This window comes from Strix uralensis, chromosome Z, assembly GCF_047716275.1.
Source record: "Strix uralensis isolate ZFMK-TIS-50842 chromosome Z, bStrUra1, whole genome shotgun sequence".
Classification (NCBI taxonomy): Eukaryota; Metazoa; Chordata; class Aves; order Strigiformes; family Strigidae; genus Strix; species Strix uralensis.
The window spans coordinates 58,989,469-59,007,554 of NC_134012.1; the positions used below are offsets into that span (position 1 = coordinate 58,989,469).

Below are 18,086 nucleotides of genomic sequence, written 5' to 3' on the forward strand. Positions count from 1 at the left end.
AATACTAGTTCTGATCTCTGAGTCCTCAGAAGAAATTGTTTTCAGCAGTTTACAGGAGTCTCTTAATTTGATATAAGAATCATGTGCAGCTTAATTTTTAAAAATCATTAAGACTCTTACTCCTATGTTTCCAATTTAGTGGATTAAGCATCCTAAATCCATGTCATCATCAATGGTACCATCATAAAAACATGGTTACAGTAACAAAAAACCCCAAGTTCTGTCTTTTCAGGCCTTCTCCTTTCTCAGTTTAAAGGTCTGTTTTTTTCATTAGATATTGTCTGAGAAGCTAGAAGGACTAGAGTAACCTCATCCCAACCAACTCTAGAAAATGAGGCCACATTCTGCTTACAGGATGTTCCTTCCGTTCCCAACTGTAGAGGTTCCTGCAGAAAGACCTGCAGGACAACACAGAAAACAGACTTGGCCCCTAACAAGCCAGCCAACAGCAGGGAGATAGGATGGATTTTTCCACATATGCATCCCTTAAAGAGAATTTATATAATACAGATATGCATTACATTAAGATATTTCCCTCAGTTCTTGACAGGTGGTGGATTCTGAAAAAGACAACCAAATCTTTCGGTACTGAAGTAATCTGTGATGGATTGACACTGGGTGGATATATACAGTGAGATCAGTATGACCAACAGCAAGTAAGTGAATAGTAAGTAAATGACAGTTCTTTTTCATTAATACATATAATTTCTCATCTACCTTTTCACTTTGGCTATGTAACTGCAACATTGTCTGCTACCATTTTTATTATTTCATTAATCCTTGCTACATCACCCATCTTGAAATTTCTTTATTAATGTGATTCCTACTTTAGGACACGTCACTTGTTATGTTAACACACACACTAAGAAAAGGGATCTACCTACAAAGGGTAATTGTCCTTGACAACTTGCTTTATTTCTGTTATCTGTTGGCAACATCTGGGTTGTTTTTGCATGCAACAATAGATGCACAGATGCTTAAATAAGCATCTGCCACCTTCTATATTATTTTATCCAGATGCATCGTTTTTAATCCCATTTACATTGGCAACAAGGAAAAAAGGTTTATCTGCAGAGACAGTTTATGACAGAATAGTAACATCTCTCTACATGAAGTGCTAAGTTTCAAAATACATTTTTAATACCTGAATTAAGAATCTGGACTGAAATCTGAATCTGGAATGAAAAGCAGAATTAGCTGCTGTTGAGCCACACCCCAGCAGTCTCAAAAGACATAGTAAGTGTATAGCCTACAGGTATCTGGGATATAAAAACAGCAGAAAAAGTGCAAACATTAAAGGTAACTCAGAAAATACAGGAGAAATCCCACATTTTATGGAGATTTTTCTAATTTTCTCCACAGGGAAAAAACTGTCAGACACTTATTAATTACACACCTTCTCAGCCATACATTTACAGAACACAATTCAAAGCTAAAACATGCCATTTTAAGTTATTAAAATGAATGTCAACTGCTTAAACACATTTAAGACAAAACACAAAGCAGATACTGAGAAAGTATTGAGTGCAAGTCAGCAAGCCTACCACTATTCTGCTGTTTGAGGGGCAGCATTAAATACCAAATCAGAGCACTAATATTTCAGATAATCTCATCCAAACTTGCCATTACAAAACATAAAACCAGTAACATCAGAATCATTGCTTCCCTGAAATGTGCTAAGAAATGTTTCATCTTTACCCTGCCAACTTCTTCAGAGTTGGCATCCTTATAGTTTCTAGCTGATTTGGTCAGTCTCATGGTGTGATAGCCAAGGTGTAAGAGAACACAGGAAAGTGTGATAGCTTGAACACAGTACAGTGTCTATGAGGGCAGGCAACCACGGAAGCTAGCCAGAGGACTTACAGACCAGCAAATTCAAGACAGGAGACAGAAGAATTATTGGATAGACTTGGACTGCAAAATAGGCATGAGAATCACAGAAAGGTTTGCACTAATTCCTCCTCAAATTCTAATATTATGTTTCAACAACTTGTCCTAGGCTCTGAAAACCCTGAACCAGAATGACAAAGGTGTTAAAAGATCAGGATTTATTTTTCTTTTCAGAGATGTCTGGAGAAGCTGATTACCAAAGTGTGCCTTAAAACCCAGGACACTGCATTTAGTCTCCATTTAAATAAACTTAATCACATGTACAAACAAAATAATCTAATATCATCTAATTGAATAAAGGCAGAAAATTCCAATAGGTCAAAGATTTCATTAGTGCTTTTGTACTAAAGCCAGCACTCAAGAATTATAAACAATCTAAGTCTTCATGAATGAAAAGGTTCTTAAAACAGCTTGCTGTATAATTTTAAAGAGAAATCCAGTGATATACAAAACAAATATAGTGTTGCATATTAAGCAGTAATGGGTTACCAAACCGTCATATTTTCCAGCTGCTGAGAAAATGAACAAAGGGGAAAAATTGCACAAAAGCTGTTATCATCCCAAAAGTTTGAAATTCTCTCCAGCCATTGCTGAATAATATGAACTCAAGATTCCAAAAATAAATCAAGAGCAACCCATAAACTGAAAAATATATTTTAGTAAAGAAAAAACTTTTATATTACCAAATATAAAACCAAAGAGATATAATATATTGAAACAACCAGAGAAGGTGCCCTGCTGGATCTCCTCTTTGTGAACAGAGAAGGACTGGTGGAGGATGTGGCAGTTGGAGGCCAACTAGGGCACAGCAATCATGAAATAATAGAGTTCTCTATTCTTAGAGAGGCCAGGAGAGGGGGCAGCAGAACTGACATCCTGGACTTCCAAAGGGCTGACTTTGTCTTGTTTGGGCAAGTGCTTGACAGGATCCCTTGGGAGACGGTCCTGAAGGGTATAGGGGTCCAGGAATGCTGGGCACTCTTTAGGAAGAAAGTCGTAATGGCACAGGAGCAGGCTGTCCCCAGGTGTAGTAAGAGAAGCCGGCGCCAGAGAAGACCACCCTGGCTGAACAGGGAGCTTTGGCTGGAACTCAGGGAGAAAAGGAGAGTTTATGGCCTTTGGAAGAAGGGGCTAGCCACTCACAATGATGACAAAAACACTGTGAGGCTATGCAGGGCAGAAATCAGGAGGTCTAAAGCCCAGCTGGAAATTAATCTGGCTTCAGCAATCAAGGACAACAAGAAAGGTTTTTATAAGTATGTGAGCAGCAAAAGAAAGACCAGGGAGAGCCTCCATCCCCTGCTAGGCGCAGGAGGAAACACGGTAAGAAGTGGTGAGGAAAAGGCTGAGGTGCTTAATGCCTTCTTTGCCTCAGTCTTTAATAACAAGAGTAGTTGTACTGAGGGAATCCATCCTCCTGAGCCAGAAGACAGAGACTAGGAGAACAACCCCCCGCATTCCAGGAGGAGACAGTCAGTGACCTACTGCATCACATAGACACACACAAGTCTATGGGACTGGATGGGATACACCCGAGGGTGCTGAAGGAGCTGGCTGGGGTGCTCGCCAAGCCATTTTCCATCATTTACCAGCAGTCCTGGCTGACCAGGGAGGTCCCGACAGATTGGAAATTGGCCAATGTGACGCCCATCTATAAGAAGGGTTGGAAGGATGATCCAGGAAATTACAGGCCTGTCAGCTTGACTTTGGTGCCTGGGAAGCTGATGGAGCAGCTCATCCTGAGTACCATCACACAACACATGTGGGACAACCAGATGATCAGGCCCAGTCAGCATGGGTTTATGAAAGGCAGGTCCTGCTTGACACCTGATCTCCTTCTACAACAGGGCGACCTGCTCATTGGATGAGGGCAAGGCTGTGCATGTTGTCTACCTTGACTTTAGGAAGGCCTCTGACACCGTTTCCCACAGCATTGTCCTGGCAAAACTGGCTGCTCGAGGCTTGGATGGGCACACACTTTGCTGGATAAAAAACTGGCTGGATGGCCGGGCCCAAAGAGTTGTGGTGAACGGAGTTAAATCCAGTTGGCAGCCGGTCACGAGTGGTGTCCCCCAGGGCTCGGTTTTGGGGCCACTCCTGTTTAACATCTTTATTGATGATCTCAACGAGGGGATCGAGTGCACCCTCAGTAAGTTTGCAGATGACACCAAGTTGGGTGGGAGTGTTGATCTGCTCGAGGGTAGGGAGGCTCTGCAGAGAGACCTGGACAGGCTGGAGCGATGGGCTAAGGCCAACTGTAGGAGTTTCAATAAGGCCAAATGCCAGGTGCTGCACTTGGGCCACAACAACCCCCAGCAGCGCTACAGGCTTGGGGAGGAGTGGCTGGAGAGCTGCCAGTCAGAGAGGGACCTGGGGGTGTTGATTGACAGCCGGCTGAACATAAGCCAGCAGTGTGCCCAGGTGGCCAAGAAGGCCAATGGCATCCTGGCTTGTATCAGAAATAGCGTGGCCAGCAGGGACAGGGAAGTGATCCTGCCCCTGTACTCGGCACTGGTGAGGCCGCACCTCGATGACTGTGTTCAGTTTTGGGCCCCTCACTACAAAAAGGACATTGAATGACTCGAGCGTGTCCAGAGAAGGGCACTGAAGCTGGTGAAGGGTCTGGAGCACATGTTGTACGAGGAGCGGCTGAGGGAACTGGGGTTGTTTAGTCTGGAGAAGAGGAGGCTGAGGGGAGACCTCATCCCCCTCTACAACTACCTGAAAGGAGGTTGCAGAGAGCTGGGGATGAGTCTCTTTAACCAAGTAATAAGTGATAGGACAAGAGGTAATGGCCTCAAACTGCAGCAGGGAAGGTTTAGACTGGATATTAGGAAGCATTTCTTTCCAGAACAGGTTGTTAGGTGTTGGAATGGGCTGCCCAGGGAGCTGGTGGAGTCCCCATCCCTGGAGGTGTTTAAGAGTTGGGTCAACTTAGCACTGAGGGATATGGTGTAGTTGGGAACTGTCAGTGCTAGGTTAATGGTTGGACTGGATGATCTTCAAGGTCTTTTCCAACCTAGATAATTTTGTGATTCTGTGAAAGATGATCCAAATCTGCATTATTAAAATGGAAACATTACTCAGCCGTGAAGTTTCTTTACATACAAGCATCTTAACATTCACTATATAACTCTATTGTTAAAGCAAGCACCATGTAATATCCTATCAGGAAGAAAGTGAAGATAGAGCTGCGATAACTTTCAGCAAATTCTGTTGTCTCAAATGGCTACAGAAAAACTCAGATTTGTGAAGCGCACTCCACTCCAAAGCTAGTAGAACCTAGTTTTTCCAAAAATTCATAACACAGGTGACTTCTGATATCAGTCATAAGAATGCAGATAAAGATAAATAGAAAACAATACATTTTACATTATGGCAACAATACCTATGAAAATATGCTGCAAAAAAAGGAAAAAAATTACCTGGAACAAGTTCCATAACAATATATATAGGTTGTCGTTGTGTGCAAACTCCTATAAGTTTTACAATATTAGGATGATCATACTGTTTGAGTATTCTGCAAAACACACAGTAAGTTTATTATATTAATAAACTTTATTGTACAAACTGATTAAATATTATAGGAAAATATCTTAAACCGTTAATGTTATTTTAATGAAACATGCCATTACTGTTATCATAGAGGAGAAAAATCAACATAATGGATCAGTCATCATTCTGTTTGAAATGGAGGGCATAATGATTCACTAATAAATCAAGAACACTATATTATTCGTATTGCAATTGTCTACATAACATTTGTCTATACAACTGAAAAATGGCCTGACAAGAACCCTTGCAATTAAGGATCATTTCAATGGTGGACCAGAAGCAGAGCTACATCAAAAAAACATGAACAGCATGCCTCTACACTTCCCTGCTGCACTTTTCAAAAGCACACTCATTCCAATTTTACTTCAAGATATTAATACCAAAAGTTTTAGAAGAATATAAGCACAGCAATTTTAATTTTGGAAATTAAACAAAGACATTTACATCTTTTTACACAAATACTTTAATAAGAACATTTGCAGCCTAAAACAATCATGCTATGATTTGTAAGTGAAATAAAGGTCAAGGAAGAATTCTACAGAGACCTTTTAACTTAAATGTTTCTTCTTTGCTGACTTAAAGCACCTCCTCTTTATTCCTTTTTTTTTGACGACCAGGAGTAGAAGTTATAAGCTGTTTAAAATTATTCAATAGATATGGTGGCTGATCTTCATTCTCTAAATGTAGATAGAATCTTTTACTTTTCCATATTAATCATACTAGTTTGGGAGTAAAAATGAAAACTATGAAGCTTCATAGAAAGAGGGAGCAAGTTAATTTAAACAATTGTGAAATTGTCTCAATACACCCCTCTACCCTGAGGTCTCAGAACCTACCTATCTACATCAGCCTGTATTCGGAATACTTAGCATATTGTGGCATGGCTGTAACTTAAAAAATAAGTATGCAGTCACAAGCATAGAATATCTCTGCTGGAGTGAACTCATCTTACAAAGAGAAAATTACTAAATGGGGTCTATACAGTAACCTTGCCACATTTGATCAGGTCTGTTAGTCATGCATGTAAGGTAAGACTTATGACACAAATAATCACATTTAAATTAACAGCATCTTCCAGTCTTCTTATCCTAATCTTCATTGCACATCTCAGAAGAAATTCTAAATGGAAGCACTTTCAACAACAAAATTGTGTTTTATAGGCATAGGCATATTGCTTTGTCTAAGATGTAGTTTCAGCAAGTACAGATGCTACTGCATTCACACGTTAAAAACGGTTATGTTTAGTTACTGGGGCAATAGCTGTAGAATGTGAAGGAGAGAAAAGAAGGAAGAAGTTTGACTACTGTTTCTTTGAGTTTTTCTGAAGGTCAGATTTTGTAAATCCATCTAGTAATAAAGGTTGAAAACAAAAAAACCCCCAACAAGTATATATTTCAATTAAATCTAGAGAACCTACCTGGCTTCTGACAGAAATTTTATTTTCAATTCCTGAGGAAGATCTTCTTTACACGTTTTTACAGCAACAGGAGTTTTATCCTTTAATGTTCCCTTATACACCTCACCAAAATTACCCTGAAATCAGGACAAAAAAAAAAAAATCATCCTAAGAAAACAAAATTTTCACAGGTCTCCAGAAAAATAATGTAGACAACTAATGTAACTGGCACGGAACTTTGAAATGTGTTTATGAAGTCAAACAAGGTGTTCTTCCAGTACCTGCCCCTAACAATGTAGTTCTACAAACATAGTGCATCTATTATATGGACACAGCACATGAGTTCTACTTTGACCTTGCTCGAAAGAAACAAAACTACATTAATTGTGTAATTACAACTTTCACATAAAACCTCCTAGTAACCTCTAAAGTCAACAGATATGGATAGTAGTATATTTTTTTCTTATTCTTACTCCTGCACTCTTACATTTTCACACTATTGTATTTTATCAACAGTTTTTAACTTGCAGTCTGTAAAACACCAAAAGATGATCTGTGAAACTTGGACAAAACACATCAAAATAACACAAACGTTCTCACATATACAAGAAAGAAAAAATGCAAAATAGGAAAAATAAAGACACTGAATATTAATTTTGATCATAAATTAAAACCACTGAAAAAAATGTACTTTAGTCTCTGCCCTGGAAAACTCACAGTGTTTTTAAAAGCTAAGCTCAGCACTGCTCTATAAAGGCAATTATGTAAGGCCTCACATTTGGACAAGACTTTAGAAAGTAGCTCCTTTTATAATCAGATTTTTTAAGTCTTCAACAACATACCTCCAAGGTAAGTTGTTTATTATTTTAGCTTTCATAGAAAAAAACTGAAACAATAAAGATCATACAAAAATCTCCATCAGATTTTTTACCTAAATAAAAATAAAAGAAAAATTAATTAGGACACAAATTGAAGGGAGAAGGAAATTGTGGGATATACAACAAAACACTGGTATCAATGAAAAACACCTTAGAGAAAAAAAAAAAGAAAACTGAAGATCTCATACCTTTAGTTAAATTTTGTATTTCGCAAAGAATAAATACAACTCAATTTTAAATCTATGTCTGATAAATTTGCACATGAATTCCACTTCTGCGTCCTGGTATCTGGGGCTGCATGTGACTTCAAAAACCAGCAAAACTCTGCTAGAAATGTTTTTTTTTTTTTTCCTGAGTGATGAAGATTTCACTGTATCATGCATTTAAATATCATATTGCCAAAGGAAAAAGATGGAAAAGGGGAAAAAGAAACTCACAGATGGAAAACAGTAAAGTGCTGCTAGTAACAACGGAAGAAATTTAGGCCTAAATGCAGGTTTCCAGTATTATTTATATATCTTAGGATAAGGAAGATATAGCTGGCAAGCAAGGCAAAGGATCTATGACAGCAATCTGCCCTTCTGAAATAGCACTTCTAGAGGCCAGGACACTACTTCCTGTCTAAAATGGCAAGAGATGCCCAAAGGTAAGAAGCTGAGTCACTCCCAACACACTTTTCCTCCAGCCTTCTCATCAGAATTATTTAACAGTGAAAGCTGAACACACCTTAAGGACTACTTAAGTATTGAAAATGCCTTTTTTCTTTATTTAAAATATTTAATTATTATCATATATATGATTTTTAATATAACATGTTCCTTTCATATAGCTTACATTTTGTGGGGTATTATAGAATTAATACTGAGTAAATAAACAGACTGTTCACTCCTGAGGTGAAAGAAAACCTTCATCTCTTCTAAAGCTCTAAATCCTCTTATGCATTAAGTTTTTATGATTTTCCCCCTCATCTCTTTCAGGACACTCAAGAATTTATAGACCATCAGATTTCTCACTTCCATGGTGAACAGCTGTAGTTCATTTAATATTTTGTCATATGGATGCTGATGATTCTGTCATTCTTATCTTTTCCAGTTTGACTATTTCTTTTTAGAAATGGATACATAACAGATTTATACTGTGTTTGAAAAAAGTTTTTATCCTGTTCTGTACTTTTTAAAGAACATATCCTTCTATAATCACTTTTAAGCACTGCGTTGTCTTTATTGAGTGTTAAAAATGCTTTGTGTCAAAACCATGCAATGCACATGTAAAATCAGTTTACTAAATTAATGCATTTTCAGATTGCTTTGTGTTTACTCATCAAGACTAATTCATATTTATTTTTTAGCAAGACAAAGCTTTTTTAATGCCAGAAACATCTTTATTTTTCTCCATTGATACCATTCTGTTTAAGTATGTGAAGCTGTCACAGTACCTGAATTTTATGCAGACACTGGTAGATAATGCTTTTTGTCATCGTACACTGCAAATGAGATTTTATCCTGGGTAACAGAATTTTCTATCTAATTCCCCCATTTCTTCAAAAGTTTATCAATTCTTTTAGTGTCTATCAAGGTAAGAAGGTGATTATTACTTTTATTTGTCTCCTCCTCATTTAAGCCTATTTTTCAGGTTTTAGGAAACCTTTTGGAACATCATGTCCAGAGTGGCATTTGCCACTGTGTCTTTGTAGGTGCAAAGGTACTAAAAATGTAAGTGAAGAACGGGGCTTACCTGATTTTAAAGACTCCTAAGCAGAATTTTTGATATGAACTACATTGCACAATAATTAATTTCATACATACATGATTGTGAAGTTACCTAACACTCAACAAACCATACAAAAGCAACAAACATTTAATATAGATTTAGTAATTTTATCAAATTTTATATATAAATACATAAATTTTATAAATACATGAACGTAAATCTATTTATAAGGTTTTATTTATATTTTGTAACATTTTGTAAGACACACAAAGTAAAACAGCTACATCTTGCTTTGTAGAAATCGTTAGCTTAAAAGCCTTCCGAAATAGAAAAATACATATGCTAGTTTAACACTTTCATCACACATATAATTTACCAGTAAATGTGATTTACATTTATTTAAAGCACAATGCTGTCTTGTGTATTAAAGTAAAAGAATTGATATAAGAATACCACACTAATATAAAAGGCAAACAGGAAATGTATAGGCTTAATGATTAATACATACTTGTTTAAATGTTATTTAGCTCACTTTATTACTTACTTTGCCCAGTAATTCTGCCAATGTGACATCTTCATGATTGAGAACCCATTTCTTGTCCTATGGGAAGAAAAGGAAAGAAGAATTTTTTCAGTCTGTGCAAATATGTAAGATACAGTTTCTATAAGATACATTTCAGTAGAAATTGAGCTAATGAAGCATTATAGTCAGACTGCTCAATCAAAAGCATGACATTAAGTTTTAAATCTATGACTTAAAGTTATAAAATGACATGAAGTTATAAAACAGAGTTTAGAAAACTTGGTACACAATAAAATATTGACATATGCCATACACAAAATTTCTATCAGAAGATTAAGCGTACAACATAACAGTATGTATGTAGATAGAGCACTGTGCAAATTTTCACACAAGCTCTGGAAATGATATCTAGCACCCTGTTTTTAACAATTACCTGAGTCAAAATCAGATAACAAAAATTTCATTTTAGTATGCAAAATAACTTACTAGTAGATCAAAAAGAACATTTTTCTCCTCAGTGTACATGAAAAAGAACTGACTTTTCTACTTAGTGACTATTAACAAGAAACATATTTGCATCTCTTAGATCTTCTGTGGTAGTTTGAAATATTACAGGCAACTATTTGAGAAGACAACATAACAAATGGCAGTTAAAGTCTCTGTTCATGATCAGCCCTGCAGATGCTCTCCAACAGCCTAAAGACATATAAAAACCAATTATAAACATATTGCTACTTAGCTAAAATGCTAGAGTAGGGTATTTTAAGTCTAACCTGTATTTACTATTTTTCTATTTTATTTCTCTGTTAGCACGTCATCACAAACAAAACACTATTACTGCTTCTCATGTAAGTGGCAAGGTCCTAAGCATTCTTTATTACTAATGAAAAAGGCAAATATCGAAACAAGCGTATACCAACTCATTAAATAATTTCTCATTAAAGCTCACAGAAAACCAAGCCAAACACGCTGGCTTTGAAGTACACCTAATATATCAGATGACCAGGTTTTCAGGACCATGAGGGATCTGCAGCGATCCTGATGGGAAGACTGTCGTACATCAAAGTGTTAGTGATCCACACAACAGCTAACTGCAGTGAGTGAGCCCAGGCCTGTGCTATGCTGCACAACATCCTTGGCCACAGGGTGAACAGCCACCACATTGCAATAGAGCCCACAGGCAGCTCTGACTGGGTACCAGCAATTATGCCACCTGTGTGGCCTTGCCTTTATCTATAAGTGCTCCCAGAAGTTCTTATGTGGACATCCTTTCTGTTTGCCAGTGGAAATAACGAACAGAGTTGTTTCCTTGTAAGAAAATCCTGTTACAGCTCGAATGACCAAAATAAAAGAATCTGCTACAGGCAGAGACTGCCCAGCACGCTCTATTAGATCAGTGGCCCATTCAATGTTACACCACCCGAGGCTCCCACTGTCTAAAGGTATGCAAGATTGTCTACTCCATTCTCTCTTTACAATGCTAGCTCTAATAGATACTATTTTAAATGATACCTTAAGACTCTGAGGGCCTTTCTTACTGGGATCATAGCAGCACCTCCTGGTGAAAAATTGGATCTTTTCAATGTGTATAAATACCTGATGGCAGGAAATGAAAAAGCAACTAGACTCTTCTCAGTGGTGCTCAGTGACAGGACAAAAGGCAATGGGCACAAATCAGAAAACAGGAAATTTGTTTTGAACTCGAGGAAACACATTTTTTAGTGTGAGTGTAGTTAAATGCCAGTACAGGTTCCCCAGAAAGATTTCAGAGTCTTCATCTGTGGAGCCATTCAAAACCCAACTGGACACAGCTCTGAGAAACCCACAGTAGCTGAACCTGCCTGAGTAGGGTGGTTAGACTAAGAATCTCAAGAATACAGTTCCAACCTAAATGAGCCTGTGACTCCAAGACAGAGAAACACCATCTGTTTGTAAATAGAACACAGAATCACAGAATGGTTAGGGTTAGAAGGGACCTTTAAAGATCATCTACTCCAACCCGCCTGCAACAAGCAGGGACATCTCCAAATAGATCAGTTTGCTCAAAGCCCCAACTAATTTGACCTTCAACACTTCCAATGATGGGGCATTCACAACTTCTTTGGGCAAACTGTCCCAGCGTCTCACCACCCTCATTGTATCTAATCTAAACCTACCCTAATTCAGTTTAAAACCATTTTCTCTTGTCCTGTCACTACAGGCCCTGGCAAAAAGCTTCTCTCCATCTTTCTTGTAATTACTCTTTAAATACTGAAAAGCTGCAATAAGATCTCCCCAGAGACTTCTCTTCTCCAGGCTTACCAACCCCAACTCTCTCACCCTCTCTTCATAGCAGAGGTGTTCCACCCCTTCGATCAATTTCATAGCCCTCTTCTGGACCTGTTCTAATAGGTCCATGACTTTCTTGTACTGGGGACCCCAGAGCTGAAGACAGTACTCCAGGTGGGGTCTCACAAAAGCAGAGTAGAGCGGCAGAATCACTTCCCTCACCCTGCTGGCCCCGCTTCTCTTGATGCAGCCTGGGATACAGTTGGCTTTCTTGGCTGCAAACACACGTTGCTGGCTCACATTCAATTTTTCATACAACAGGATCCCCAAGTCTTCTCTGCAGGGCTGCTCTCAATACATTCATCCCTCAGTCTGTCTTGATACCGGGCACTGCCACAATGCAGGTGCAGGACCTTGCACTTGGCTTTGTTGACCTTCATGAGGTTTACATGGGCCTTCTCCTCAAATTTCTCAAGCTCCCTCTAGATGGCATCCCTTCCCTCTAGTGTATCAAATGCACTACCTCAGCTTGGTGTCATCTGCAAACTTGCTGAGGGTGCACTCAATCCCACTGTCTATGTTATTAATAATTATATTGAACACTACCATTCCCAATATGGACACCTGAGGGACACCACTTGCTACTGATCTCAATTTGGACATTGACCTCTTGACTGTTACTCTTTTGATGCAGTTATCCAGCCTATTCCTTAAACACCCAAATAGTCCATTCATCAAACCCATCTCTCTCCAATTCAGCAACAAGGATGTTGTGTGGGGACTTTGCTCTCTAGTTATAGGAGCAACCCGCCTGTAATATGCAAGGTCAAACTATGTTATCTGCCGAGAACCAGGTATTACATTAAAAAAATTTCTGCCGAAGACTGAAGAGCTAACAGAAGGCATTGCAACAGTCATCAGTGCCTTTAACAGATTTTCAAATTTAAAGGAAAATTTAGAGTATACAATTACTATTTGTTTAGTTATTAGTGAGACAGATAACCAAAAGGAGAAATTTTGACTCCCTGGGTAAGGAAGCCATTTTAAAAATTGTATCTATCTATGTATCACCTGCAATGGCTAAATTCTAGGTCACTGGTACAGAACAATGAGTACAACCTGAGTACAAAGCTTCCTTATAGGGGCCTTCCAGTTCTTAAAGGGGGCCTACAGGAAAGATGGGGAGGGACTCTTTATCAGGGAGTGTAGTGATAGGACGAGGGGGTAATGATTTTAAACTGAGGGAGGGTAGATTCAGATTAGATATAAGGAAGAAATTCTTTACTGTGAGGTTGGTCAGACACTGGAACAGGTTGCCCAGAGAAGCTGTGGATGCCCCCTCCCTAGAAGTGTTCAAGGCCAGGCTGGATGGGGCTTTGAGCCACCTGGTCTAGTGGAAGGTGTCTCTGCCCATGGTTTCTCTGCCCATCTTTAAGGTTTCTTCCAACCCAAACCATTCTATGATTCTATGGCTGACCTTTTTGTAACATAAAGCTTGACATCATCTCAAAAGAAGGTGAAATATATATATACATATATATACAAACTGTGAAGATTCTCCTTCCCCTTCAGATGGGGGCTAAATCTTTAACAAAACGTTCCCCAAAGGCAGCAGTGTGAATCAGCACTATTTCATTTGACCTACAAAACCAGTAGTCTGCTGTTAAATCCTAACAAAGGTGGAGGCTAGTACTGACTTATGTCTCTCTGGTTTTGTAAGGAAAAACCATTCAGCAGGTAATCCAGAGATGTTCTGGGTAACTGAAAGAATGAAAAGAGTACAGAACAATGGGGCTGCACAGTGGACCTTGCTGGAAAGGTAGCTACTGATTACTGTCCTCCACATTTTTTCACTGACATGAATTCAGGAGAGGAAAAAAAAAGGAGGGGGGATCATTGCTATTGCAATTTCTATGCTTTTTTGTTATGTATAATGTCACAAAATCACACAGTCCGTTGCTTCTATAAACTGTGCTCAGTGTGTATTCTAGAGACTCTCTGAATGCCTCTTCACCCAACAAAACTCCAGTCAGCCCCATCACATGAATTCCTGTACCACACCACCATGCTGTGTGATGGGATCCATGCCTTGCCATTCTTCTTCCCTGGGTGGGGCAGTGGAAGACTTTTGAGGAAATTCTCAATAACCATCAACTGATTTTTCTCCTACAGACAAGATTCTTAATTAAAACTATTGCCTCACTGATCAGACATCATAAGTAGCATATTTCCTTCATCTCCTCCTTTAGATTTTGCTAAAAAAAACGATATAAATGTTCTACTCACTGAAGATTTTCTATATATTTTTTGCTGATTGGATGCCTCATTCGGAAGCTGTTACACTACAGATAGCAAGTGCCATCAAACTGCTCACTTTCCTTCACCAGTAAAACTCAAGTTTAAGAAAACAATTTGCAAAGAAAGCTATAAAGAAAAATCCACAAAAAAATGACATCTTGGATGTTTTTAACATTGAAATAAGTACTGTAAAAGCCAGAAAGTTATAGAAATAAAATTTAATTCATTTTTTACTGTGTAATTCCAAGGATTCAGTACTTCAGTGAATGACTTGATAATACTGACAACATGGCATTTCAAAGGCTTGTTTATTAAGAAAAAATCTGATGCATAATCCTTTAGAGGACTAATTAAAGAAAATGGCACTGTAATCTGGAATCAAATAATCTGTTGAAGGATTTGTTATCACTGTATCAGTACATTAATCACTATCTGTACTCTTCTATGAAAACTTTCAGTCATTTATTATACCAGTGTAACCCATTCATTACATTATCATGGTTCTGCCAGATTTTCCACAATCAAAGAATTATTCAAAGTTTGATAGGCTTTGTTACTGAAGTTCTTGGTTTTGGTTTAGAAAAGAAATCTTTATTGATGAGCACATGCAAATTATGCTATCCTAGTATTAGTTTCATAAGGTATCAATAAGTGAATACTCATCTCAGTGTACGTAAATTGAGAGTTTGCTGCTTGAGAGCTGCCTATGAATGGAAATCTTTAATTTGTAGGTATACAAACTACACCTTAAATTGAGGAGACTTGTCGTATGTGTCACTCCTGTGGCTAAGTGGCTGAGCCAGCAGGCTGAAAAGGAGCAGGTACTGTTTCAACGATCCTTTCTGCTTCTAGCTGGAATCTCTTCAGAACTGTTTGTTTACTACCTGCACAGACCTCAAAAGCAGAGAGCTAAATAAAATGATCCAAGACTTGGCATATTGCACTCTTTTTGATCGCACTTCTCATCATTCATTTAGGTTTTTAACTTGTGTATTTAACACTTTTAACACTATGCAGAGATATAACACTATGCAGAGATATATAAGCCTATGCAGAGAGAAGTGCCTAAGCCCTAGCACTAGCTAAGCCTGTAATTTTCTCCTAAGATTATAATTTCCTCCTAAAGTACATGACTCCTCATGCACTGAGAAAAGAGGCTGGAAACCTAACTCAGGGCTTTGCATTCTGTGACGGTAGTGAAGCACTTCCCACTATGGTCCCTAAGTCCACCTGTGAATTCAACTCTGAAGCTGCAGATGATCCCTCTAGCCCACAGCACTAGTCAAGTTGGTTGAAAGAAGCATTTCAAGTAGAAATATTAAGTTAAAAAAGGCTGGAGCTTCACATGCATTTCAGTTTTATCTAGTGTCTTAAGGCACTTATGGAGTGACACAACTCCTGTTAAACTGCACCAAAGCAGTTTCTTCAGCAGATAGTGAGAAAGAGTCTAAGAGAAGAGATGCTGCCATCTACATCATATCAGTGTACAATTCTGTCATTAAAAAAGAAAAGAAAAAATCTAATTTGCAATGTGTTAGATAACCATTTACATACAATTTCAGAAAAAAGTGTCACTGGTTCAGATAATTACCTTTAATAAACTATAATATGAACAGCACTGTAAGGTATACAGTAACAAGGACCAGACAGTTTCTACAGCAAGCATGTTGTTTTACTAATTCTGTTGAAACTGCACCGACTTGAGTATGTCATCATTCAATATTTTTGGATAGGTGTCGGTAATTAAATAAATCAGATAAGCACACAAACGAGTGGATGCATATTAGCGTATCAACAAAAGTTAGAAATAAAGTAATGTATTTTTTCTGTCTGATCATAAACTTCATGATCTTCTGTAAGTGCTTAATTCTGGTTGTGAATAGAATGCAAGTATTTTTCCAGTTGTTAAATGCTATTACCCTACAGATTAATCATGTGTGAAAAAGATACTTAAAAGTTACAAAAGAAATGTGACAGCAAAATGGGAAACCAAAAATAATCTTTACTGTAGGTATAGTTAAACAGACACTGTAATGCCCATCAGTCCAAGTCACTGAAATTTTCATTTCAGTAGAGTTGCTTCTAAATCAAATAGAGCAAATCCACATTTCTGTACCTAATCATAAACTAATCTGAATGAGAGGAGGACAGAACTCTTGAGATTATTAATGCCATTACTATTCCCCCTAGAAGGAACCTGCTTATGATGTAGCCCTCTTCTTGTAACACTAGTAAAATCTCTTTACCTCGTACTTGTTCAGATTTTTCTGTCGTTGATCTTGGACAGAGTATAGAGCACTTTAGACAAATCCAGTTAGAGAAATCAGAGTTTGAGCACAACTGTTTGTTATCTTAATGGTATACTTTATTTCCAAATGGAATTACTTAAGAAATCCAGAAACTTTAGCACATTCTACTTTATTTATGTCCTCTGGTTTACCCCAGGAGGGGAAACTGGATTACATGAGTGCCATACTTCTTCACCAAGCACAGTAACTGACTTGGCTCAGCTCAGATAGTGCTTCAGTGCCTCTTGAGAGATAACCCTTTATCAGACGTGATGAGCTACTTGGCAAAAGCATGCATTCAAGATCGTCTATGGAAGGATACCAGGGAAATGACAAGATACCTAAAGGACAGGAAGGAACTACCTCAAGGTGAACAGTTCTTGGGAGGAAAGTGAAAAATGAGCAAGAGCCCTACTGAGACTGCTCTGGTTAGTACACAGTTGTTTCCAGAGCAGGCAAAGGGGTTCCTTATTTCCTGGCTGGGAAAGGCATTACTGTCTTCTGTAGCCACATCCTACCACCTACTTTGTTCAACGGTGTTACCATTCCCTGATTATTCTTCTTCATTTGTTACTGAGCAGCCAGGGTCACGGTGTGCAAATGAGGGCTGGCTGCTCCCAGGGGATGAGCAGCCATCGGAGACCCCTGGCCAGCCGGACCGAGTCTTACCAACCAGGTCCCACCCCACCGCCTTCAGCAACAGCACAGGGCAGGCAGGGGATTAGCCCCAAGTTCAGATCAGTCAAGTCTGCAGTGATAAAGCACGTCTGGGGTCAAGGTGGGAAGTCAGCCTGTGGGCAGGGGTCAGGATCAGGCACAGTGAGGTGAACCAGCACCAGACACAGCCCCATGACTGGTGGGCAGGTTCATAGTGACAAGACACTGCCCGGGTCAGTCCAGAAACCAGCCAGGAGTCAGGGTCCAGGACCAGATGAACAGGGTGTGTGGCCAGGCACAGGCAGGGCTGCGAGGCAGCAGCAGCTGGGGCTCAGATGGGGCTGAGCAGTAAAGCCTCAGATGAAAGCAGCTCCCATGGGACAGGGTTTGGCCCTCCCTGGGACATTCACCCCAAGGAGGTAAAGCCTCCAGCTGAGGGCTGAAAGGAGCAGTCCTCAGCCAAATTATTGTATATTGGTCCTGACCCTGGTCAGGAGTAGGGATACTCTCAGAGCCCTTACTGAGATAGTTGTTTACTAATCACATGTTTGGAGTCCTAATCACTGTATCTAACCTTTGGAGATACTGCTAGATCTGTTGGCCAAACACTGAGAAACAAGTTG

At 38.9% G+C, this 18,086-nt stretch overlaps 1 protein-coding gene across 4 annotated transcripts in view; it reads right to left on the minus strand.

The window, feature by feature from the left end:
* The window catches only part of FER (FER tyrosine kinase), a 213,131-nt gene that overhangs the window by 67,474 nt on the left and 127,571 nt on the right, over positions 1 to 18,086 (minus strand). For 3 of the 4 annotated variants that reach the window (XM_074855734.1, XM_074855735.1, XM_074855737.1), the window contains 3 exons: positions 9,974 to 10,030; positions 6,863 to 6,978; positions 5,316 to 5,410 (listed from right to left, as the gene is read on the minus strand). In XM_074855734.1, the coding sequence (XP_074711835.1) occupies positions 5,316 to 5,410; positions 6,863 to 6,978; positions 9,974 to 10,030 (268 nt within the window). The remainder of the gene's footprint in view (positions 1 to 5,315; positions 5,411 to 6,862; positions 6,979 to 9,973; positions 10,031 to 18,086) is intronic. The other variant, XR_012627031.1, reaches the window with a different exon arrangement.